General features: G+C 38.7%; 1 protein-coding gene across 1 annotated transcript; it reads right to left on the bottom strand.

Annotated features, from left to right (window-relative positions):
- Positions 1-1,042: 1,042 nt before the first annotated feature.
- On the bottom strand, positions 1,043-26,786 carry LCP2 (lymphocyte cytosolic protein 2). The gene is made up of 21 exons (XM_054168350.1): positions 26,511-26,786; positions 23,948-24,010; positions 21,262-21,308; positions 17,296-17,361; positions 16,362-16,393; positions 15,739-15,773; positions 14,203-14,401; positions 13,352-13,452; positions 11,483-11,552; positions 11,238-11,321; positions 10,450-10,475; positions 10,350-10,369; positions 10,140-10,244; positions 9,210-9,240; positions 8,616-8,628; positions 7,516-7,633; positions 5,186-5,235; positions 4,597-4,700; positions 3,682-3,759; positions 1,995-2,150; positions 1,043-1,264 (listed from the first exon to the last, which is right to left on the bottom strand). Exons 1-21 carry the CDS (start codon positions 26,586-26,588, stop codon positions 1,142-1,144), a joined length of 1,599 nt encoding a protein of 532 aa, XP_054024325.1. The 5' UTR covers positions 26,589-26,786; the 3' UTR covers positions 1,043-1,141.

A 26,786-nucleotide genomic window follows, 5' to 3' on the forward strand; every position in this document is an offset into this window, starting at 1 on the left:
TTTTAGCATTGTTTGGAAAACATACATTATAAGTGATTTTTATTTTTTTTTCTCCTCCCAAGATTACTAGTAAGTGTTTTAAAAAAACATTGACTGTAAATGACAGGTTTTGCCAGCTCAGGAGGTTTAAACGTTTGATTTTTCATCTTTTTCTTCAGTCATGGAAATAAAATTTGTTAATTCTGAATTCCAGCTCATAGCTAAATATATTAGAAAGGAAGATAACATTTACAAAAACATATTTAAAGTCTTTATGAAATCTGATTGTCTTATCTGAGAAGCTATTCAGGGTATACACAGAAGATATTTTTCTGCCCTGAGTTTTGGTTTGTGTGTATCGTTTGAAACACACAAATGGCCAAGTGATACTTCTACGCAGCTATCAAACCAAGATCTTTCCAGAAAACCAAGGATACTACGAAACTGAGACAGAGTTGGATATATTCCACTTCACAAAGGAGAGGAGAAGACTCTTGATGTAGTAGTATTCAGTGGTACTCAGCTCAGCTTATGTTTTAGAATTGCGACTGCTACTCTTTCTCTTGAAAAAAATACAGAAACCCAGAAAACAGTTGAGTAAGAGGAACAAAGCTCAGCCTGACCGTGTTTGCTTTCGAAGAGGTTTGAGAGTGTGCTGCCAACTAACAACCACATGATGATAAGATGATGACTGTAGTTAGATCTATTGGGAAGTGGACTTTGGGGGGAAAAAACAGGATTTTGTTCTCTTTTGCCTACTCCTCAGTTTTGGCAAGGTTTGAGTCTATTGCTTTAAATAACATAAGTACTGCTGCAGCTCAGATCTGATCTGTTATTAGTATTTATTTATGGTTCCTCTAATTCAGTGTGGAAATAATTTCAAGAAAATATATGCTGGAAAAAATATTCCTCATGTACCATATGATTAGTGGACAGTGAAAAAAAACAGATGTAGGACAATCATATTTATAGAGGTGTTTTATTACATTTAAGGCATAATTTAACAATACCTACCCCACCTGCCCCCCAAGCATATTCTTTTTTTCCCCTTAAGAGTTTTTGTACTGACTTAATCATTTTAGTTTGCAGAAAATGGAAATATCTTTAAGTTTATAAGTTTCAGTAGTCTTTGATTCTATATGGTATCTTCATTGAGGTCTCATTAAATATGTCCTGCAGCATATTTTAACATACACTGGTTTCTGGAACCTCTGTCTTTCCCGTCAATTAAAAGGAGAGGTGTTCTTCGGAAGTAATCAATCATATCTGCTACAGAAGAAAAATCCTGTGAAATGTAAAATAAAATAAGGTTATGTCAGAAACCTTGGAAAAAGGTTTTGTTTTGTTCTGTTTTAACAAACAAACTTAACCTTAAAAAAAAAAAAAAAGAAGAAACCAACACAAAAAACAAACCCTCTAAACATTTAGCTATCTGTCAAGGTCAGTAAATGCTCTCAGATCAGCTGTTTTCATTCTTGCCCTAATCTTGTAGCTCAATAACTGTTAATCTAGTATGTGTACAACCAACTGCAGTGCGGTTAATTTATGCAGTCGTGGCCTGTTTGATACGTGCTGCTGTCATTCTGCTTGACACAATGATCCCACCTCAATGAGTTGACTGGTAAGTTCTGACTCAGTCAGAACTGCAGTACGTGTGCTGACTGCTCTGTCTGGTGCCAGTAAATCCAACTGCACATAAGTAGAGCAGCAGTCTGTGTGCAAAGCAGTAAAGCTGGCAGATACAGATTTGCACTCAGCTGTGTATTTCGTTTTTCAGATATGTTAATTCTAAACAAGCATACCATAACCAGGCGTATGGATTTCTAAGAGATGTATTCTAAGGCAAACAGGAGATTTTACTTCCTACAGTAATATAATATATCAGGAACAACTCTAAGACAATAAACAGAATTCCACCGGAGCAAACCAGGTGCTAGGTTAAGTAGCCTGAAGCTGAGGAATGAGACGGGAGACACTTTCATGTGAAGGGAAGTAATATGGAAAATGCATAGTACCTCTTTTCCTTTTAAGCCAGTTCCTAATAAATATATGTGATTTTCCTCCTGGTAGCGAATCTGGATGTTGTACACTTTATCTCTATATAGCACCATCAGTACATATGGGTGAGTAGCTGTTTTCCTTGAGCTGTCTCTTACCAAGAATGTTCCATCCTGAAAGATGAAGAGATGAAAGATGACAACTTAAAGGTCACTTCTGGGTTTGGTTGGCATAACAACCTTAAGTGGAGCGCTTGGAGTGTTGAGTGTGTGTGTGTTTGTTTTTCTTTCTGAAATCTTTTTCCACCTGGTGAGAGAAATTGCACTAATAAAGAGTTTAGGTCATTTTTCAAAGGTTTTATCTTTTAATTTGTGACTTAAAACTTTCCTGTCTGATACAAACACAGATTTTTAGGGAAAGTAGGAGAGGTGATAAATTAGGAGACTCCATTAAAGAAGGAAGCAAAACACCAGTGGCCAAACCGCCAATCAAGGTTTCTTTGAGATCTATTGTCAGGAAACCCAAAATGATGATATAATGTCTTTGCAATTTTGGTAAAGGCAGTTTTAACAAGTCCTCCTTTGAAACATCCATTCTTAAAGCCATTGAATGTGATTTCATAAGCTGTACCTTAGTACAAGGCATAGAAATGCTGCATCAAGAGAAGCAGAGCCAGCAGGTTGAGGGAGGTAATTCTCCCCCTCTGCTCTGGTGAGAACCCTGGAGTACTGCATCCAGTTTTGGAAGGATCTGGAGATGCTGGAATGTGTCCAGAGGAGGGCCATGAGGATGATTGGAGGGCTGGAGCTCCTCTCCTATGAGGACAGACTGAGGGAGTTGGGACTGTTCAGTCTGGAGAAGAGAAGGCTCCAAGAAGACCTAATTATGGCCTTCCAGTATCTTAAGGGGGCCTACAAGAAAGCTGGTGAGGGGCTTTTTTGGCTGTCAGGTAGGACTAGGGGGAATGGAATAAAGATAGGAATGTGTAGATTCAGATTGGATGTTAGGACTCTGTGAGACACTGGAACGGGTTGGCAAGGGAGGTAGTGGAAGCCTCATCTGTGGAGGTTTTGAAGGCCATGCGGGATGTGGCTGTGAGCAACCTGATGTAGTGTGAGGTGTCCCTGCCCATGGCAGAGAGGTTGGAACTAGATGATCCTTGAGATCCCTTCCAACCCTAACAATTCTATGATTCTATGTACACATCATCTTTATCTAATTGCATGTGTTCAGAAGCAACATGGAGTAGACAGACTCCCCACACTGACGGGGTATGGTCTGGTTTGTCTCCACATGTGCAATCAGGTCTGGGTTTCATCTGTTTGATTCTGTAATCCATTGTGCTGGTACATACAACTTGGAAAGTGTATTTTTCATTTCCTCTAATTCAAGCTATCCAAAACTTGGAATTTGAAACAAATTCTTCAGTGGTGCCAGAGAACTATTTCCAGAAAAAAGTCACTCCTAGGAGAGGCAAGGTGAAACTGCTTTGTCCTCTTGGGCTATGGAAAACTATAGCCTTCATGGCAGGTTTAGACTAGATGTAACTTTTATGCAAGTAAAGATATCCAAGGTGAATCCCTTTCTCTAAATATCTATATTGGAGCTACAATCTTACCACATTATGTACCTGCTCACTTCCCCTGTGACTTCAAGGACACCTGGCTAGGAGATGGTGAGAATCACCAAAGATTTAAAGAGTACCTTGTTTATTCTTCGAAGAGCCGCTTCTGCTTCTGGCCGGCTAACGTCAGCAACGTACCATTCATCACTAAGTGAGGCCTGTGTGTTGGTGAGAGGGGAGAAAGAGAAAGTCAGCTGTCAGTGAGTCAGTTTGTGATTGTAACAACATTTAGAGAAGTCAAGAGACATTTGAGTGTGAGGGATATTTGGGTTTATGTACAGAACCTCTGAAGGTAGGTTCTCAGGGATCATACTAGTACCTGTTGCTGTATGGTGACACTAAATAAGTCTGAAATTATTTGTCACGTTGATAGATTTTAAAATCTTACAGACCTAGTTATAATATGTCTGCAGGCAACGTAGGAAACCAGTTACTCATGAACATTCCCAGTAAAAGATGAATTTTAACTGCCATTTTTGTCTGCCCTCAGACATTAGCATCCTTTGCTTTCATTTCTCTGTGGGTTTTCCATAATTGTATTGCTTATTCTTCTTAAACTATCATCTGAGATTATAATGCGGACTTCCTGTGAACATACCATGTATGGTTGCCCAGCATTGTTATCACTGGGAGTGGTTTGCTCTAAACTTGTTGTTTTTAAAGAAATGTGAGACAAAACTGCACTTAAAGGGCATTAATTCTTTACTCACCAAAGCTTTATAGAAAGAGAACTGAAAATGTGGTGTTAGTGGAAGGCAATTCCGCAAACAAAGTAAACAATTATTTTGTTCTACTGGAGTTTTGCTTATGTTGATTTTCTTAGTGGAGACAAAATAAGGCATTAAAGTTTGATACAGAAAAGGAAACTGAAAGCACCTACTAACGTCCTGACAGTGACTGAAAACCAGAAAAACAGCTTTGAGAAATGTTCTTTCTCAAAATTGGAAATTTTTCTGTGTTTAGAAGTTATGGTTAATACTTGCAATGCTTTGTACCTCATCTTCCTCTGTGTTTGACTGGTGAAGAGTCTGTCTGCTAGGAATTGGCAATAGAGGTCTTATGTCAGCTGTGCCTCTTGAAGGTGATCTGCTGCTGTTACCTTCAAAGATAAAGTAGAAAAAAAATAAATTAAACCCAGGAAAACAACTTCACCTGTGGAGTGCATACAGGGTGTGCTGTCTTGATTTTGTGAGGCATAAAGAATTTATACCAGTCTGTTCACAAGACACTCTGAATTGGATTGAAATCAGTTTTAGGCTAGTTTGAAAAACAGCCACTTTAAACAAATGTATCCTTGGTGCACAGAAGCTTTAACTGAATTCTTGTTGTTCAGGTTTCCTTGCAATCAGATGAACTTAAAGGTTACACCTTTTCAGTTTCTGTACCACAATTACTCAGTTGAGGGCACCTCCAGTTTCTATAGAGACAGTTAGAAGTGCCTTGTCTCTTTGTGTACCTCACTTTCTTAGTATGTGGAAACTAAAATGTGTCACTGCCACTAGCAGCTGTTCCCATATGCAAAAAACCAAAAACCTACTTGTACAAATATTTTGTACAAAAATTAGAGCAATGCAGGATACAAACCTAGATGTAAGCGTGGTGGGAGTGAGCCACTTGAAGACAGGTTTCTACCACTGTAAAAAAAAAAAAAAAAAATAAATAAAAAAAAGATTAAGTAGTCAGGACAAATGCAAAGTTGCTCTTGAACGTGGCTGTGCTCTGAAGAACTGATCTGGAATTTTGTGCTTGTTTTACAGAATGTGAGATCCTCTCAACACCCATGAAGGATGAGGAGAGCCTTCTCTTTCTTGTTTTACTCTGTCTTTCCTCCTCTTCATGTAAGTATACCCACTGTTAGTTGAAGCTCAGTATCTGTCAATAAGTAGAGGGATAATTGCGAATGGGCCCCCAAGATTTTTGTGTCAGGATCAATGCAGAAAGCTTATTTCCATATAGAATGACTACTTGAATCCCCTACAGCAGGCAACAGCTTGCTAGATGTTTCTGTCTGTGGAGTTCTACTTGTAGAGTCATTTTTCACGTGGCCTCTTTAACACTGATGGTGAAAATGCAGTTTCTCATCATTAGTGTTGCAGCTATGTAAGTGAAGCTACTCGAAAGTAGCCCAGTGAAGGGCCGCTAACATAGTAAGTGTTTGGAGGATCTCACATATGAGGAAAGGCTGAGGGAGCTGGGACAATTTTGCCTGGAAAAATGAACACAGGAGGTTCCCTTTGAACACCATGAAACTTTTTCACTGTGAGGACAACTGAGCATAGACACAGTTTCCTGTGAAAGGTTGTGCACTCTCCCATCTTGGAGATATTCAAAAGCTGTCTGAAGATGGACCTGGGCTGCCTGATCTAGGTGCCTCTGCGTTAGTGGAGGGGTTGGACTGAATGATGTCCAGAGGGCCCTTCCCAGTGCAACCTTTTTGTGATTCTGTGAGCTATGATCTGGCAGTAGCATGGAGCTAATACAGCACTGTAACAGTTCCCTGTGCTTACCCTTTCCCTCCCTTTCCCTTAATGGTCTGATCCCAGAGTCTACACCCAAAACTTCTCAAAATGAAAGGTCTGATCATTCATTTTAAATATATGGTTATTTTTTAATTTCTTCACCTAGCTGGGAACAAACTCCCTGCATGCTTTTCCTTTGCAGTTCATATTTCTCTTCTGCTTAAATGAGCTGTACAAAAAGCCCTGGAATGAATATGTGAATTATGGTTGCAGAGCAAAAACACCCCATCGTGATGTGATTCATGGTAGACAATCAGCCAAATGGAGGCCTCTAGTATAGCAAAATTTGGCAGTGCTGTTTGAATATAAGCAGAAGTGTATATCACAGGAATAGTTTGTATTTGCATATGACCTTGATATTGCTACTGTAATGTTTGTTCTACTGGGGCATCAGCAGTTCCAGAGGATAGTGGTAAATGGGAGGAATTCATCAAAGAGCCATCAAAAACATACAGAGATTAGAAAATGCATTTGAGGCTTAGACTCAAAGAGCCTACTCTAACTTATCAAAGGCTAAGTCTACATCACAAATAAAAATTTAATTAAGGGTTCTTCCATCTAGTAAAAGAAGATGTAATGACCTAATATTTGGAAGTTAGAAAAAATCATAGTTGAAGGAAAGGTCCGAATTTTAAATAGGAATTATTAACCATTGCAGTAAAGTTTAGTAAAAGGCTCTTCAGTCACTGGAATGGGCTGCCTGGGGAGGTGGTGGAGTCACCATCCCTGGAAGTGTTTAAGACTGGATGAGGCACTCAGTGCCATCGTTTAGTTGATTAGATGGTATTGGGTGATAGATTGGAACTGATGATCTCAAAGGTCTTTTCCAACCTAGCTGATTCTGTGATTCTGAAATTCTTTCAAATTCAATTCCAGACAATGAGGTTGTGGAGTTTTCTATTTTCTAAGCAATTAATAGTCACAGTTCTAGCACTTAGGCACTTAGATTGTGATGAATGCTTTGAAAGATGAATCTCTTTGACACCTGCATCCTGTGTAGTTCTGCAGGAGAATTTGATCCCTCCCCAAAAGGGCTTGTCATGCTTATGGATCCTGCAGGCCTGGGACAAATACCTCTGGAATGGCAGCATTGTACTTTGTAGGTCCTGAAATACTTGCTTGACATGCAAAAGAGAGATTTGCTGATTTATTGCTTTTTAAAATTTTATTTTATTTTATTTTTGGCTGCCTAGCATACACTTTCTGCTTCAGTTAATCCTTTAATTCTATGAAGGATTCTCTCTAATGGCAAAGCCGCCACAGATTAACAAGGGTATAGGCTGAAAAATAATGGACTGCTCATCTGAGAACTCTTTATCCACATACATACTATTATTTGCTAAATTTCAGAGAGATTAAGATTCAAGACTGACCACAATAATAGGTGAAACAAACCTTTCTGCACCAGCCAAATTGTTGGATCCTGGCTTAGGTGGAGGCTTGATAGATCTGGATGGGAATGTATTGGAGCTGTAAGGGGGCAAAGACAGCTGTGGCACTGGTCTTTGGGGTGCTGTGGAGAGGAAGAGAAGGATATTTAACACTTGTGTGAGACATTCTTAAATGAGGTAGAATGAAGAGATGCTCATTACAGATTGCAGATTCATATAATTAGCTGAGAACTGAAAAATAAACTGGAATAGGCTCTAGCAGCATTTACATTTTCTAACTACTGTTTTGGCTAAGCCACAATTTAGGTACTTTGATAGCAGTAGAGCTGAAGGTGGTACATAAACATGTGTTGTCTGCTATATTGCTTCTAAATAATGGATTTGAGGTTACCTTCTTGAACTTCACTCCTTTGTGAGATTTTTCACATATCATCATAAACAACATAAACTAATTTACTTGCTTTTTTGCAGTGTCCTCAGACCTCAACTACTGGTAAGAATGGAACGGATTAACTGTGTTCTGCATGGCATTAATATTCTTTATGGAGTCTCGGAGGTAATGATAGCTTGTAGAGCTTGGTCCAATGTTCTGCTTCTGTTATAGGGTCACTTTACCAACTTAATTTTAGGAACCAAGACTCTGAAGTAATTTATAAATGCTATTACTTCATGAAACAATCTCTGCTTCTTTTCTTTGAGTAAATAACATTGCACTGAGGACTAACATCAGCAGGGTTTGACTGTGGCTTCCGTTAAAAAGGGAGAGAATTCCAGGTTTACATGCCCAGCTGTTTGATGCTGTGTGCAGATCACACATCTTTGAAATGGAATGTGTTTATAAATAAGAAATCCTGCTGTCTTGTAACTGGCTGACTGAGGAAAGCTACTACCTATAGATTTCCTGTGTTCTTGAGTTTTGAGGTTTAATATATAAAACTTCAGGAGGTACTTCATAAGCATTCTACAACCTGTCAAGATACTATCTGACTTTATTAAATGGCTCTAGACAAACAGCTCTGTAATCATTTGGATTTTTTTTTTTCTTTTAAGAACTAAGACAGAGAAAGACTTTGAAGTTTTAAAAATCACTGTATAAATACTTACTGTCATCTTCTTCCTGGGGAGCCAAGAGAAAACACACATTAGCACCACATTATTGCAGTGTTCTTAGGAATATTTTGCAAAACAGTAACTTGGAAGTTACTAAAATCTATACTGTTTCTTTCATCTAAAATGCTGGGGTTTCCCTCTTTGTGCAACAACAAGTAATTTTTAAAGCTCTTGAGCTAACATGCAGTTGTTATTTACAAATAATCTGTGAGATGTATGTCTTGACCCAAAGTAGTCAGCACTAAGTGTAAAGTTCTCACAGTTATCTGAAAGCAAAATCCCTGCATCAGCTGAAGCTGAAAAAGCCCACAAAACCCCAAACCCTAGTGTAAGCAAAATCACTTCTTCCATGTCACAAACAAGTTCTGGACTTACCCTTTTTGTCATGTAAGATAAAGTACTCAGAGAATACACTGAGCTTGACAGAGAACTCTAGAAAGCAACCACATGCTATGGAAGATTCATGAGTACCTATTGTAACTGATAAAAGAAACAAGTTCACCTCTTCCAGAATTATTAGTTTATGTGGGCCGTACATTTTACTGTAGTGCCTATACCTTTAAATATTTGCTTTAAGACTATACTTACTCCATTTCTTTTGTGCGGTGGCCAACCCTGTCTGTAATGAAACAGAGGAAACAAAACATGAATCATAGGTAGAATGTTACTCAGTCACTTTGTGGGCATTAGGCCATGTTTTCAACTAAGACATGAATTTATAGCAGGTTTTACAGACCCAATGAATGCAGGCTTTTTTTTTCCTTTCTTTTCTTTTCTTTTTGTCATAAAAATATCTAAGATTCTAATTTTCAGCCATTCTCTAAGATATTGTGCTAGTCCTTGGCCTATTTTCATTCTGTCAACAAGGAAAATGTACGATGAGTTGATGATAGGATTAAAGCTTACAACAAGTTTTATCAATGATGGAACACTAGGCCTCAAGTCTTGAACTTGCTGGAGCACATGATAAGCCTCCCAGTTGTTGTTTCTGTGATAAATCATCCTGGATAAACTGGATATCTCGATTACTTTCTTGGTTTGTTTTAAGATCAGTTACACTGCTCAGATACCAGTCAGCTAAAAAATGCTGGATAGTGATCCAGTTCTGCTAGACAATGCGGTTTGCTATTAAGGAGTTCTGCAGGCTGGTAAAATCCACAGTAGGAAAGTAAAGCTCTTTTCATCTAACATCCTAAAAAAAAATAAAGAGGCACTAGAACTCATTAAAGAAAGTTCCCTAGAGCAAAAACTTGATCTGATGGTAAAAGCATGCACCTTGGAAGTGAGTGATGCCCAGTGTAATGGCTGTTATAGATATGACTGGGCAGGCTTTTTCTGCATTCACAGATCTCCATACCTTACAGCATAACCCCGGGCATATTTGTGAAGCAAAACTTTGATATCCCCAGGCCCTGCTGTCATGCAGTAGCAATAAGTTATACCATCCTGTGTGGCTTCTCTGTATTTTTTTAATATTTAATTTATGCTTTATTAAATTTCAATTAATTGAACACTTACTTTACAGGTGTTGGCTTCCTCAGAGGAGGTGGATTGCCTCGTTCATACCTTTCACTTGTTGGGACAGGAGGCTTTGGCATCATTGCTAGTTGCTCCCCCAGGGATCTAAAGCAGGAGCAAGATGATGAAATAAAGGCCAAAAGCTGCTTACTCAGAAATGACCAGACAATACTGGCATCAACACTCTCATCTGAGAGGCAAAATTCTTACCTTAGCTGCAAAGTTAGAGGCTGTAAAACAACAGAAGACTGTGTAAGTGTATCAAAACAGGTGAAAAACATAAATAAGCACCAAACCAAAGAGACCTTACCTTTTCAGGAAGGCTTGGCTTCCGCCCTGAAAGCAGGAAAAGCTCACTTTTAATCAAAATGAAAGGTAAGGTTATTATTTAATCTTCATAAGATACAAACATGTTTTGAATAGCATTTTTTGAAGATTGTAGCACTCAGCCTCCTTAGATATATGCCTGAAAAATATTTTGGCTTTGGAAGAGATGTCAGAGTTGCAATATCTCTTACTGCAATTTCAGTGTGTCAGTCTTACAATCATATTTTCTATGGTTCAGCTTTGAATTACTGGATATGTTTTTGCCACTGTACAGTAGAGGGAAGTCTTTATATAATGAATGAAAATCATAGAATAGTCTCTTCAGATTGCTGTAAGATATGGCTTTCAAGTCTAACCCAAATGTATTTTATTTTTCTTTGTCTTTTCAGTTCTCAGCGTTCTTCCAAGTCTGGGTGTCACATTACACACAGTAGTGCATGCAGAGTTTCATTAGCTTCGTATGCAAACGTTATTTCCTCTTTGAGCCTGCTACAGATATCCTTGCTCCTTCACTGAAGATTACATCAAACTTTTATGGCACAGGAATCTCGTAAGTTCTTCCTGTTCAACTAGTCCTGAGACAGGGCTACTACTTTCCAGATGTGATGTCTCTTATAGTTTAAGAACTGTACTCACATTATTTGTTCATAAACAGATCATCTTGTATGTGATTGGATTACAGTACCTTTGGTCTTTTGCATGAGTGATGTTCAAGCTGATAGTTTTTAATACTTAACACCCCCACTGATATTAGCATATGTAAATACTGACCTGATATGGGACTTTCTCTGTCAAAAGGTGGAGCAGGGCGATCCAGTGGGGGTTTTGTACTTCTGTCTATGGAAGGAGGTGGGGCTAAACACAAAAGTTGTGAAAGATAATTTATTGGTACAGATCAATATATCTTTAATTTGCATAGCCACAAACGGGTGTTGCTTCTGTGTAAAGAGCAGAGAGAAGTGAAGCTCTGCATAGCCCGTGGGAAAGCTTTACAAAGGAAATCCAGCTGCACTTACGTTTGAAGGGCTTGATATTTCTGTCTCTACTTAAATCATTGTTGCTTGGTGGAGGAGGAAAAGTAGGCAGCTAAAAAAAAAAAAAAAAAAAGGCAAACATTTTACATGTGGTTAAAGTGACCTTTATGTTTTCATTTTAGTATATTAACTCCGCCATACCACATCTGCCAATCTCTGTCTCTGGTACAGCACAAGGAGTAGGTTTCTGCTCAACACAGGAAGGAGAGAAGCCATTAATACTCCTGAAGAGCAACCTTCATGGGGTTTTGTTAGATACACAATTGCCTCCACATACTTCAGTTCACAATGAATACTCTGGTGGCATGCCCTCTTTGGGGATGGCAAGGGTATTATCAAAGGAAAGAAACAGGAGCTTCAACAATGCTGATGTATCTTTGTCCCTAACACCAGCAAGTGTGAGTTTTGACAAGTGATGTTGATGTTAGGGCAAGTAAATTTGAAGTTGGGAAGTACATATTAAGTGCATGTTACTGGCTGAGGCAGGAAGGGAATGGACAGTTCCATGTTATTGGGAGAGTTGGGATTGGGCAACATTGTGTTGTGAGCAGCTGCAAAAGATATTTGCGTCTAAACCTAGATTTTTCCAGACAAATGCCTTCCACTGTTCGTGCTTATTAAAAAAAGGGGGGGAAAAAAGGGAGGAAGGAGGGCAACAATTTAGCACAGCAGCCTCGAGAGCTCATGATCTACGATCCTCTGTGGTTTATATGTAAGCTAGAGCACTGGAACAGACTAAAGGTCCCTCTATCACATTTTTAAATTAACTTTCCTCCATACAGAGGTAGATCTCCTCTGGCATATATTGGACATATAGTGCCAGTTGTAAACAGCACAAGACACAGTATTCATAGTACAGAAAATGGGAAAGCATCTGTGTCATCAGGGTTCTTGTTCTACACTCCCTTAAACTTTGATGTTTTCTTAATTCAGTTGGACAACTGAAAGAGTACAGCTTGGAATGACTTAGTCTTAGCTTCTTTTTGCAAATATCACTAAAGAAACAAAGAGACATCTACTACAGATCTATAATTTATACAGAAGAGGCATTTATGTTCGAGTGCAGATTTCCAGTGGAAGAAACAACCAAGTAATGTGAAATAATTGAATGTGTTTGTCCCGTGAAATTTAAGTATTCTAGGAAAAAAATGGCCATCCTGCAACAGTGCTCAAATCTATTTTGATGGCTAAAATTCTCCCTTTATATAATCTGAATAAAAATGGCATTACACCTGAGCTTCTAAGAAGGTGCTGCAAAGGAAATTGATAAACCCAACTTCTACATTCAGGAAAATGTGGCTATAACACATGTTAAAAAAATCCTGTCATCCTGTGATCATCCCCTTGTACTCAGTACTGGTTAAGGCCACGCCTTGAGTATTGTGTTCAGTTCTGGGCCTCTCACTGTAGGAAAGATATTGAGGTGCTGCAGCATGTCCAGAAAGGAGACTGGTGAAGGGCTTGGAGCACACAGCCTACAGGGAGCATCTGAGGGAGCTGGGGTTGTTGAGTCTGGAGAAGAGGAGGCTGAGGGGAGACCTTATTGCTCTCTACAACTACCTGAAGGGAGGTTGGGGTGAGGAGGGGGCAGCCTCTTCTCCTTGATGGCAAGCAACAGGGGAGGTTTAGACTGGATATTAGGAAATATTTCTTCACTGAAAGGGATCTCAAATATTGGAATGGTCTGTCCAGGGCAGTGGTGGAGTCGCCATCCCTGGTACCTATGGACCAGGTGCTTAGGGACCTGTTTTAGTGTTGACCCTTCATTGCAATATTGAAGGTTGGACTGGATGATCTTTGAGGTCTCTTCAAGAAGATATATTCTGTGAAAATATTGAGAAAGAAACATACTGAAGCAGCTCTTCCCCCAAATGAGGATGGTACTGGGGATGCGCCAGGTCGCTGGGGTGGTACTGGAGGCTGATGTGATGATCTAGTTGTTGGAGGTCTGTCTAAAGAAAACAAAAATCACAAACTAAACAACTACACGGAGCTCTGTTCTGTTATTCTCATCAGATCTTATGAAAAAAGAGCTGTCACAATAATCTCCATACTGAAGTTTATATATAGAGAGTATAATCGACAGCTGCTTTATGATCAGTGTTGTACTGGGAGTTGCAGGCTCCTCTTTGGCAGTGAGGTGCCTCCACCTGCCAGCCTGCTGGCCCACACTTTGTATTTTCATACACTATAGTGCAGTGCTTGTATGAAACATCAGCCAGTCCAAATAGCAAGATTATACTCCTGTATCTGACTCCACAGCTGCAGGCTGCTGAGAAAGCAGACACAAAAAGTGACAGGCAGAGAGAGGTTTTGGTTTTGTGGGGTGTTTTTTGTTTGGTTTGTTTTGTTTTATTTTGCTACTGTTGTGACTACTGTGTTTCAGTTTTGCCACTCAAGCTAAAACAGTATGCACATGTTTAACTCCATGCAGATTCAAATCAAAGGCCAAAAAATGCACACATCACATGAAAAATTCTTACTCCAACAGAGCTTGTCTGAAGCAGAAAATTTAGCTTTAAAAGTGACAAAGCCACCAGCAAGCTGTAAATCTCTGTCATTAAATCTTGTTCATGAGCTACACTGTTGACATCAAGGAGAAAGATCTTCTGTAGTTCATTACCATACAGCTAAAATGTGGCTGATAAGGTGTGAAAATCTAATTAAGACATTATTAATGAGTATTAATTTTCAGTAATTACCTATATAATCTGTGTTGTTTGAAAGAGACTTAGCGGGAAATATGACATTGTGGTGTGCTTCATCATTATTGGATGGTGGTGGCTCATAGCCATCACTGTCATGTTCTGCTTCCTCAGGTTCTTCTGTAGGTGATTCATAGTCAGCCTCATCTTCCTGTTCCTGGCTATCATCAGGGCTTTCATAGTCATCATCTTCATCCTACAAATATACATAAAATATGGGTGCTGTCACAGGACACTAAACACCTCAATGTAATTTTCTTGTGGCCTTTCCCTGTAGTACTTGCCACTCCGGAGGATATTAGGTTTTTACAACTAGATTGAGTGAAAAAAACCTCAGTTAAAATAAGATGAGGAAAGAAGGCAGCATTTTATTAATGCATACAGCACTCAACAGCTCACAAAAGGAAATGACTAACATTTTAAAACAGTAACTGCAGTAGAAGGTCAAGATAAGGTGTTAACTTATTGTAGAGTGTCCTGTTTTAGTAATAGAAAAGGCACCACCAACCAATTCAGTGCTTCCTAGAAACACGTTGGAGCAGCAGTTGATGCTTGCTGGTATTTGTTCTTACTCACTAGCAGGTACTTTACACACTGCAACTCAACTTTTTACAAATGTTTCCAAAATAATGAAGTATTTGATATGTGTCTTGGTGCCTTCTGCTGATGAGAGCAAAACCAGCTTCCTGCAAGCTGTGAGACATTGTAAGAGGAAATAAAAATATGGCAGTTATCACTGCACATATCTTCTGGGCTTTCCAGAAAAAGAACACTCAAGTTGTCATTGAGATCTTGACTGAGAGGTCTAGACTAGCTCTGTACTGCCATAGAGCCCAGGTTCTCTGTAGGTGGTTACTTTCACTTTTTGTTCCCCTAAGATAGCCAGGAATCCCCTGCAAACTAAGCTACAAGTGATTTGTAAAAATCCTTCTCCATTTTTTGCAAAAACCATTGGCGCTGGTCAGTGTGAGAGAACTTCATAAACCCAGACTGTACATCAGTCAGCTTGCTCCTTTAGCTAGCTGAGTTGTGTATGCTTATTCCAATGATGTTTACCAACGTGTTTTCTGTGCCAAAAGGCAAAAGGAACTTTTACAGTCCGGTTGATTTCAAATAGTTAGATTCTTTGACAGAGCAATTGTAGAGGATAAAATGGCATGGTTTCACCATTGAATACACAAGAGCCTTCCCTTTACCAGCCACCTCTTTCAAGTGCTTGAAACAGATACATAAAATTCATCATAGGTTCTGTGGAGACCTGGTCCTAGGCATCTACTTGAGCATCTACTTAAGCTAGGGTCATAGGGCTGCCATTCTGAAGCTCTGCCTTGCATTACTGGGGGAGACCCTTTTTCTCAGTGAAGACTTTTGCGTGCTGCTACTCCAACTGTTCACACTCCTGCTCCCCTTTCTCCTCATTCTAACACCCCTTGTCACTGCTTACTTCATCTGTGATGCCTAGAGTAGAAATAAGGGACCTTACAGGAGAGGTGATGTGCTCAGCCAGTAGGTTTTGTTAATCCTGATACTCACAAATGAAGACCAGTCATCATCGTCTTGACTGTATCCTGTGTAAAGAAGCATAACCACAGGCCTCTTAGCATGTAAAGCTTTAAACCAGCAAGATATAACTTGACAAAAATGACACAGCAAATCCCAGATCAGTTTTGAAATACAATACTGTGTCACAGGAACAAAGTAAGCCTGTCAAAGGCAGGCAGGCATGAAAGGTGTTACAAATAATGTTCTGATTCAAAACAAAGAGTCCATCTGTCTTTCTGTGAGACAGTATGTGTTGTCACATCAAGCTTGTCCTGCACTTCCAGCTTTAAGTATAAAGTAAAATGTTTTCAGAATAAGCACAGACTCATGTCAAGGGTTAGAGAATGGCAGTTTTAGGATGCTCTTGTAAAAGTCTCTGCTCTTGCCTTTCTTCACCAGCTATTCTGTCTTAAAATTAGAGTTGATTACTTATTCTCCTGTAACTACTCTTCATTCTTTCTGCAACTTCTGTGTGCTCTTGTCTTTTCCTTTTTAATTTTTGGGTTTACCCCCCTCACTCCCCTATTTCTCTGCCCTGCAAAGATTAACCTAATGTTTCAATATTTTTAAACAACACTTTTGTGATTAGAGACTATGTGCCAGTGCACACTTACCTGGATTTTCAAGAGATTTTTGTGTTTGGGCCCTACAACAAAACCAAAATATAAAATAAGTTTCTTGCATTTGCAATCTTTAAATGTTTAAAAAATAACAACATCTGTTGCAAATAAAGGTAATAGTTGGCTTTAACAGTAGAATGAAGGATATATAGAAGAGTTTAACACTGCACAAAGTGCCTAAACCACACTCTTTATATTTCATGTACAGGATCCTAATGTAAGCTAAACTGACTTGAAAAAAAAATCCCAGACAGTGAGACTGAGTGATTAGAAACAAAGGGACTCATGAAATAAATCTACCAGGGGCCCAAATCCTGAAAACAGAAACTTTCTTTACTAATTCTATTAATGCTGCTGAAAGTTATGTTCAGAAATATTTGTAGGGTTGATAAATATTTTTGTGGTTTTCTCTTCTAGTTTTGAATCCTAGCTAATGGAAAGGTGTAAAATTATGCTATGAGATGATGTAAAATCATGTTAAGTGGCACAGATGGATTTTCATTGCATATGAATATAAACTCTTCTTTTCTCATGCAATATTCTTGCATTTTTTTCTCTTTTTCTATAACAAGAATATTAAATACAATGATAAGTCATGAAGTATTGAAAAGTGTAATGATGTATAGGTCTGTGAAATGCATTAATGATGACTTATTAATGCAATGAGATGTGTCTAGGCTTTATAGAGTTCCTCAAGATTAATTTACTCAGGTGAAAAAAATGGTATGAAATGTCTGCATTACTTGGTTTCAGACACGGCAGAAGCATCTATGGTGTTCATGGGCTCAGGCTTTGCTGTACTTAAAGAATGACATTATACAATTTCCAGGCTGTCCCTCTGACCCAAGTATTATTGATCAATCTGGAAACCGTCTAGAAAAGACACACCTGAATGCTTTGAGAAGGAAAACTGAAGTGCTATACTTACCATTTTGGCAAGAAAGAGAGCCTCCCTTCATTTCGGTTTATTTCTTGACATAGTTTACTTACAATTCTATTTAAAAGAAATACAAAGTTTTAAAAAACTCCTCAAAACTTCTTGGTTATTTCCTTAGTTGCTTTCCCTCAATATTTACTAAATTAAAGCTGGTGATCCAGAATCAGTATTTACCATGTGCAAGGCTGCATTATAGCTGTAAACTAAACCTTTCTTTTCTTTTTTTTTTTTCTTTCTTTTTTTTAACATAGATAGAATCCTGTGTTGTTGGATCAAATTTAAAAATAAACACTAAGCCTTGGAAACTTTGGAGGTGGTAGACATAGAATCATAGAATGGCTTAGATTGGAAGGGACCTTAGAAATCATCTGCTCCAACCTCAGGGCAGGGACGCTTCTCAGCTAGATTGGCTGCCCAAGGCCTCATCCAACCTGGCTTTTAACACTCCCAGGGAGGAGCAGTAATCATGTACTAGAACATTTCTTTAAGTAATGGTGATTACTTTCTTCCCTATTCTGGAACCTGAGGAAAGCAGGTTTTCAAGCAATCTCATACCTAGAAAAAAAAAATCCAACAGAACCATGCTATTTACTTTTCTTCCTGAACCACGCTAAAAATCTTTATCTTATTTTCAGTATCCCCTCTTTTGCCCTTGTTACTTTCCTAATGTTAGCCTTAACTGTAATTCAGATTAAGAGATAAATTCCAGGCACAGGGTTGCTCTGTTAGATTATGGCAAGTGCTATGGGGTTAGATCAGGCTGCCAGTAAGTATCAGATAACAAGCAATTTCAGATCAGTGTGGGTGTGCTGTCAGAAAAGGATGAAGATGGGCACTTTGAAGTCAAGAACGTGCACTCAAGGATCCAAGTATGAAAACAGAAAGGCATAGGAAGAATACTTCTTTTATATTTTGCTTTTTATTAAGATACTACTTTGCAATTTTCTGATTTGAAGCAAATATTGTTATCCTTGCCCCTTTTTAAATAGGCACATGCACAAATGTTCATAATTTCAGGAGGATCACAGCTGTCTAATTCTGACCTTGTTACCCAGGCACAGCATAGAAAGCAAGTGCAATGCCAAATTACAGCCGTAGGACTTCTCTTGCTTTTCTTGCCTGTGCCTCTTCTACAAAGTAACTTCCTTCTGCTGTAGATGATAAGGAAGTGGTTGTGTGAATAATTTTCATGTGAAATATCAGGAACCACTCTGCAGTGAGCACTGTATAAGCAGTGCTTTGGTTGAGCAGTGGATTATAGAACTTGTGTGTGAAACTTATTCTCTATTGTAGAAGAGACAGAGGAATGATCTTTCATAGTATTGTGTTTATTTTCTTTATTCTAAAAAAGTAAAATGCAGATCACTGGTTTTAGAGTTAATAATTCTTTTAGTTCAGACACCTATGTGTATGAATGAGACCTGAGTATTTGGAGGCTTTATGGACTAAACCTGGGCTGGCTGCTGTGAGAATTTATACCATCTGGGTTTTGAGGAAAAACTGTAAGGAAGACATTCACCTTATCTTGCTGCCAAAAAAATTAATAATTTGCTGCTTAAAATCCAGTGTGTGATCTTTACTTCAAGTTTAGTTAAAATGCTTCAAACCAACGCCTCAGGGAGATTATTAGAAGAAAATGTAGTTTAGAATGGTAACAATTTGCAAGCAACTTGTGACAGAAGGTCGATGCTGAGCAGTGAGTCTGTAGCCATGTGAGGAAGGAAGTACCAAAACCACACTGCTTCCTGAGCTGTGGGAGTGGGTGATAGGAGAGGATAAGGCAACAACACTTGCAGAAAATATTACTCAGAGTTCTCTTTCTACCTTCTCCACCAGACACTTAGCTTAAAACTGGCAGGAAGTTGAAAACTCAACCCAAGCAACCTCCAAAGAAGTACTGCAAACAGGATTTTGTTCACTTCACTGCAGTTGGTGTTCAATTCATTCTACCACTGTTGGGATAAAGGACTTCAGATGTGTGAGAGAGATAAAAGAAAAGTTCTCTAGGATGAGAAAGTTATTCTCTTTTAATGGAGAGTAGTTGTAAAGATTTTATGAAGCATTTTAATTTTCAAAACAGTGCACCTGTGGAGGTTAACTTTCAAACTAATAACAGATTGTGATGTTTTTATGTGTATCACAGAAAATGGCCTATCACACTTTGTAATGAAAACTGCTACCTACTTGAAGATTTTGGTAAAAGCCCCAGACTCACCCCCATGTAATCGTAGAATCATAGAATGGTCTGGGTTGGAAGCCACCTCCAAAAGTCATCTAGTCCAACTCCCCTGCAGTCAGCAGGGACATCTTCCACTAGATTGGGTAACTCAGATCCTGGTCGAACCTGACCTTGAATATCTCCAGGGATGGGACCTCAACTACCTCCCTGGGCAGCCTGTTCCAGTGTTCCAGCACTCTCATGGGAAAGAACTTGTTCCTAACATCCAAACTAAATGTACTCTTTTCTAGTATCAGACCAATGCCCCTCATCCTATCACTGCAGGCCTTTGTAAACAGTCCCTCTGCAGCCTTCTTGTAGCCCCCCTTCTGGTACTGGAAGGCTGCTATTAGATCTGTCAGGAGCTTACTCTTCTCTGGGCTGAACAACCCCAGCTCCCTCAGCCTGTCATCATTGCAGAGATGTTCCAGTCCCCTGATTATTTTCATGGCCCTCCTTGGGACCCAATCCATCAGGTCATTTTTCTTCCTCTGTTGAGAGTTCCAGAGCTGGATACAGTACTACAAGTGAGGTCTGACCAGAGCAAAGTAGTGGAACCACCTCTCTCCATCTGCTGGCTGCACTTCTGAATGTGACTGGCCTTCTGGGCTGCAAGTGCACACTGTTGGCCTACGTAACGACACAGTTCTATTCTAAACTTGATCAGTTGATTTGCGCAAATGTATATATTTAGTAAAACCACACCCCCATCTCCTGAGGTCTCTATGTATGTAAGTTGTGGTTTGCAAACCTTGTATGACTGCAGATGCTGATAAGTGTAACCCCACTAAAGTTACTGGAGAACAATCTCTTGTATCAGTGCTTTTTTCTTAGATCCACTGGCCAATGCTGTAAGTGCGATGCTGGCTATTTACATTAAGTATTTTCACAGAATATGCTCAGGGTTTAGCACTCTTGGGAAGTATCAGCTACTATAACTATAATGTGTTAATGTGTCTTTCACCTTGCAGAAAAATTGTTCTTAGTAGGTGCATTATGATAGAAAAGTAAGGTGTGAATGTACCCCACTAGAAGTCAATAGCAAGCGCTTTCTGTCACTGTGGAGATTCTGAAGTAGTAAAACTGCTGTTAAAAACAAATGTACAGGTTCTTCTTTTATCCTGTTGGGTTTTGTTCTGATTTTTATTGACTTAACGAGATTATTGCTCTTCATTTAGTAACTTCTATGAAACTATAAAAGTTATTCAGATAAATTTAAAACTTTTTCAGGGACTAATCCACAGGGGCTAGGGAAAGCACTTTAATACTGAATCATATGTTCCAGACTGATTGATCTATAATGCCTACCAAAAGTAAAAGCTTGTGAGAAAATTGCTTGAACTCCTCAGCTGTTGTGTACGTAGATGACAGATATTTTTTTTTTTTTTCCCTCTGAGATGAAGTCAACACTTAAGCAATGAATAGTTAAATCATCCTTGGAAGGTAATACTTGCGTAAAAGACTTTAGCCTTTATGTAGATGCTGTCAGTCAAAGAATTTATGGATCAATTCTCTTGAATATCTCCCAGATGAATATTTTTTTATATTGTATTGTCGTACTTGAGCAGTCATGACAACACACCTTTGAATTTGGATCATTTTTCTTTTTCTCTCAGTAGACTGCAGTAAACAGGTCGCTAACTAATCACTTGCAAATCAGCTGTCTGATATTTCCTATGAGATTTCTCTGCAGACCAGTTGAAATGTTTTTAACATTAAATTGGTTTGACTTTACTTACGGCACTCTGAGTTTGGGAAATTTCTGAATATCATTTTCAGACATGTTCTGAAAAGGAAACACATGGCATATATCACAAAATTGTCCATGAAACACACTGTGACTGACATTTAAGAGCATGGCATGAAGTTTCAACTGGTGGTAATATAATGTGCATAGAAAAGCAATACAAGATCACACCCTGCCCATCCCAAGGCTCATCAGAGAAGTGAACCCTTTTCCATTAAAAATCCTCTCTATATTTTTTTTCTGCTTTAGTGCCTGTCAGTTTTTACTTTCTATTGCTACCAGCTCTATTGAACTAGCTAGGAAGCTAATAAACATCATGTGTACTTTTTTGAATTCAACAAAATAATCACATCTAACTTCACAGAGGAGCAGTTTTGTAGCTGGAATGTTTTAATGATATCTTGTTCAAAGGTTTTTAGGAGAAATACAATGTAAAACCATCTCTCACCAGGTGAGAGTTGGGTACATTTATTTGTTTACCAGCACATGAGCCACTTTTTCCAGGATTAATTTCCAATTAATGAGATTCTGTGCAAAGTTACAGTCATTTGCTTTTCTGATTTGGGTTTTAACCCAGTTCTTTATTGGTGTTACATTGTCACATTGCCTTTCAGGCAAGGTTAAAATCCATCCCTGCTCTGCTTCCCAGAAGAGCTGGAACTAAAACCCTCTTCTGCAACAGCTTTCTCCGCAGAGGCTGTCAGACATACATAAGGTAAAGCAGATGAGCTGACAGTAAAAAAATGTCCAGGATTATTTTTTAAGTCTTCCCCATGCCCCCCACCTTTTCCTTCTGTAGTTTTCTGGGTATTGCTGTTCATTGACTGTGCCATCACCTCACATATAGGAAAACATATTCTGTCTGGATTTATTATTAAAGAAGTCTGGAGATACAATAATTCATCTCAGTAGACAGTATGAAAAAATAAACAGAAAGCTACATCTTGGTAAAACACACACAGTCTCTTCAAATCATCAGTGGTGTTCTTCCTGGCAATTTTGGAATTAGGCTTCTTGCAGTAAACAAAAAAAGATGGAACATTTCAAATGCCTTTTTAAACACTTGTTGTTTTAAGGCAATATGCAATGTTCCTGGTAAGAATGGAAAACTTCTACCATAGATTCTAATTTTACACTGCTTTGTCTCACATCTTTTTAGTACAACTGAAAAAAAAATCTGGTATTTAAGTGATTTGAGAAGCTATAGTGCTTCTGTAGTGCATTCAGGCAAAATTATGTCTGGATGCAAAGTTTCAAGGTAAAACTGTAAATTTTAAAGTACAGCCTATTTGCTGGTGTTACATGCTAGGAACCTTGTTTGTAACATCACACTATATGTAAAATCACATATTCTGATGGTAATGTAGCTGGAAAACTTGGGCTGAAGAGCACCTTTGGCTCTGACTGAAGATTAATCCTGAGCTGAGGTGGTGTTCTGTTTAACAACTGAACCTGTTGTGCATGATACAGTTGAGAAGTAGGTCAAAAGCTTAGAAAAGTCACAGCAGATCCAAGTAGCTGCTTGTTTACTTAATAGGGAAGTACTAATTGAACCTCCTAGTTTGCTTCTGAAGGCATGCTGCACTCTGAGAGAAGTATTTAAGGAAACACTCTGGAAATAATGAAAAGTACAAAAATCCTTAGGGATCACACAGTTCTTGATCTTGTTGTTTATATCTCACAAAATTCCAGAATTTCATAACAGTTCCAGAGGAAGAACTCCTGCTCCAGCTCCAGATCCTTAGTTCCTGAGCTAATGATACTCTTCTAGGGATTAGTAGGGTAAATTCTCACCAACCTGAGTAATTGTGATTTCAACCAGGAGGAAGGAGGTGCTGTGCACAAAAGGTGCTAGAATGTTTTTGTGTTGCATTTCAATGAAATGTCAAAATTTTGATATATTAGAACAAGTGAATGAAAATTAAGAAGCATTTAGAAGAGGTATGCATAGGTTTCCCCACTATGACTTATTATGCAAATAATCAAAATGACTTTGGAGGAAGACAGAATAGCTCATATTTGGAAACAAAGTAGAAGTGAAATGAAGTCATACTAAAAGTCCTTACACATCTCCTGGGTTGTGTATTTAAGACCTGAAAACAGCAGCTATGTTGATGGAAGTTGTCAGCTTTTCTGAAGTGAAGCCAAAGCTATTGGTAAAGCCTAGAGACATGTTGATAGAAACCACTGGGACTTTGCTTACTAGTTTTGGTGCTCATAAAGCTCACTGATTTTGTTTATTACTGCAGAAAAAAAATCTAATTTTAACTATATAGGTATGACATAGTTGACTACTGTAGCAGGCCAGTCATTCTGATCAAGTTGATTTCTTCAGTAGGAGAGAACAATTAGTAAGTGGGAGTTTTCTGCAGTTAGTATTTGAAAACAAGCAATTGCTATAAAAGAAGAGATGAATATAAGACAAAGTTGTGGTTTAAAACTTCCCTGTCAGTTTAAAAAATGCTAAAATACATGGATATCAAACAATATGCTTGGGTTCCCAGCACTCCATATTTCAAGCAATATGTTGGGCTGATTTTAGTAAAGGCTTTTACTTCTCAGACCTCAGTAACCACCTGTGAGCAAAGTGCTTTGCATCTGCCAATGCAAAGCAAGAAGGAGTCAAAATAACCACTTGACTGGGATTTTACAGGAAGGAATTTTACATCTCTACTTACCAAGAACCTTTGTCCATTTATGCTGTGCTTCCTCACGACTTTCTCACAGTCCTTATACTTTAGCTGTCAATGAAAAGGAGATGATTTTTGCACCCTGAATTGTAAGAATAGATGAAGACGTTTAGATATACAAGTACCTTGGGGTAGATGCTTCAACTTTTATATGCTGGAGCCTGCCTACATGGCTCATTTTGTTCTGTAAACATGGTTTAATACAAAGTGTCTTCTATGGACTTGAGGATTTTCATCCATATAGGAATATGTAATTCCTCACATTTATAAATCACCTCATGGTTGTCTGGCCCAAAGAAATATTTGGCAAATGGGTAGTTGCGGTACTCACTGCGGTAAAAAAAGGTGGAAAACAGGAAGCAGAGCAAAAACTGCAGCTGAATTCAATGTTGTGTTCAAAAATCTTCCTCTTATGAATGGAAATAATGTCTGGAAATTATCTTTAAAATTTGGAAAGCTCTCCCACAATATTATGTAATACAGTAGCATCTAGGACAAGGACAGGCATTTTATAGGTTGGTCATGTACATAAGGAGAGAAAGCTCCTGGTCCTTCCAGGCAAAAATTTAACAGTAATTTGGGAGACTTAGAAAAACAACTGGCCACCTTTAGCAAAACATGACTCTGAAATGTTTTAGTGAGTATCTTAAGGCTTTGGTTTGATTTTTCATTAGAGCAGTAATAGCCAATTACTTCAGGTGAGAGATTTGAATGTGATTCTCCTTTGAAAATCATCACACAATTACCTCCGTTTAGGAGGGGCAAAAGTTTGGTTTTCCCTCTTGGACTTGAATCCTAGACTTTGAACATATGGCTGCAGGCAAAATGTATTAGCCAGCAGCAAATAAAGAATTCCTAAGCTAAAACAATTGGCCCTTAAGTGATATGTATGAGGGAAATTGTATGAGTTAGATGGGGATAAGGTCTAGTCACTTATGTCTGCTGCTCAGGGCTGGCTGGCTTATGATGACATTATTGTCTCACACATATTTCTTTAAGAAGCTTTTTCCCTGATTCTCCTCCCCACAAGTGGGATGTCAAGATTATCTCTGTGCTGGAGGTGTGTGTGGGTATCTGGATTGGTAGAGGGGAGGTGCTCCAAAATTGTGACAGAATTTACAGCTAATCCTTTTATCACTGTTAAGAATATCATTAGCAAAACTTTCAGGAAGGCATTTCCTTCTTAGTCTCTTGGCAGTGGTGATCCAAACCACCATGCACCATGTAATGTTTTTGACATTTGTCTGAAGTTGCCTGCTGATAATGATCTCATCTGTGCCATCTCAAATTCTGTGTTTCTCTTTCCTGTGCCACTAACCCAAATACCATAAGATCAGAGGTTTGCAAGTAGCTGGCAGTTTCACTTCTCTGGAGATACAGCAGACACAGATCTTGCATTCAATCTGCTTGTCTTTGTTAGCTAGTTTTGCACTCTAGTATCAAACTTGCTTCAACTCTCCAGAAAGAACTGAGAGAAAAAGCTCATGGAATTATAGGAGCCACTGCTACACAAAATTTTGTATGATTTCAAAATGAAGCCCCAGGTTTTACAAGTTTAGTCAGAGAGCTCACTTGAAAATCAACCAGGTGTGGCGGCATTACTTGAAAAGATTCCCAAATCTTTTGATTGATCTGAATGTTAAATTTCAGTCTGACAGTTCTGGGCTCTAGGAGGAATGTATTCACTTGCAAGTGAAATGGTGCAAGCACTATTTCTGATATGGATTGGAAAATGAGTAATTTACAGAGAACACACAGGCACAGAAATGAAATTTCAGTAAAACTGGCTCAGTTACACATGCCTGGGCAATTACAAATGTGTCAGTATTGATGTGTAGAGATATAGATTGGCAATGAATTCTTGTATTGTCTTTCAAAATATTTCTTCAGTGTAGAAACTCCTCTGTATTGTAGAATGAGATTTGTAGATGTTCACAAATGAAAAGATGTCAAAAGAACCAGAATTCCTACGTAGCCACACAAGGTGATATCAGAAAACATACCAGTGACAGAAGGAAGAGTTAGCTGGCAATCCTGGGCCATGAGCTTTGCCCCAGAAGTTTTAGAATAGGGAAGTCAGACTAAAAGGCAAAAAGGTTTTCTAACTGAGCTTAAAAACAGTAGAATTCTGTGTGTCCATGAGCTGTTGAAGTCCTCACTGAGTTTCCATAGGTGGGATAAGAAAAGACAGCCAGAGGCTCATTTGTGAACCAGAATGTGAAACAAAAATAAAAAAACCCAACAAACTCTTTTCTAAGAGTCACTGAAGAAGACCTAGAAAACTCATAATCTTCACACATTAATGCCTTCTACTGTCAATATGTGGTATGTCAACAGTTCTTGTAGTACAGTGCATGGTTTCTCTTATACCCAATTAAAAACACACTTGAAAGGTTCACTTCTAGATTTCACTGACCAGTTTAGATCAGCTTCCTAACTGTCAGCAGTTTTGCCTTTAATTTTGCAGCAAGCTTTGCCCATGCAAATACAAAATTTTGCAGCGTTGCAGTGGTTTGTTCTTCCATCATACCGAGATGAAACACAAACTTACCGTCCTAAAATACGCTGCCAAGTCCTCTGGGTTCCAGGTAACCACATCGGAACGGTAGGGAAGGTTTCGCGAATCCATTGAGTTTTCTCCTCTAGGCAGTTAGAGAAAGTCCACAACAGCACATGGGTGGAATAGCCATATATTCCCTGCCTGTCACCACCTCCAGTCTGTCCAGTAATTTCTTGCCTGATACCCAGCTGCTTCTGTTTAGAACCTGAGGCTTTTTTCACTTTAGAACTACTCTGTTAGGGCTTCCAAGAGAGATACTGCTTCCTC

The sequence above is a fragment of the Dryobates pubescens genome, chromosome 16 (genome assembly GCF_014839835.1).
Source record: "Dryobates pubescens isolate bDryPub1 chromosome 16, bDryPub1.pri, whole genome shotgun sequence".
Lineage (NCBI taxonomy): Eukaryota > Metazoa > Chordata > Aves > Piciformes > Picidae > Dryobates > Dryobates pubescens.

Excerpts from the sequence above, each read along its gene's own strand:
- LCP2 (XM_054168350.1), bottom strand. The coding sequence starts at position 26,588 with ATGGATTCGCGAAACCTTCCCTACCGTTCCGATGTGGTTACCTGGAAC. Across the intron at positions 11,322-11,482 it reads AAATATCAAGCCCTTCAAAC|CCCCACCTCCTTCCATAGAC; the intron begins GTAAGTGCAGCT and ends TTTTGTGTTTAG. Across the intron at positions 9,241-10,139 it reads AGGAAGCCAACACCTGTAAA|ACAGGGTTGGCCACCGCACA; the intron begins GTAAGTGTTCAA and ends GTTTCATTACAG.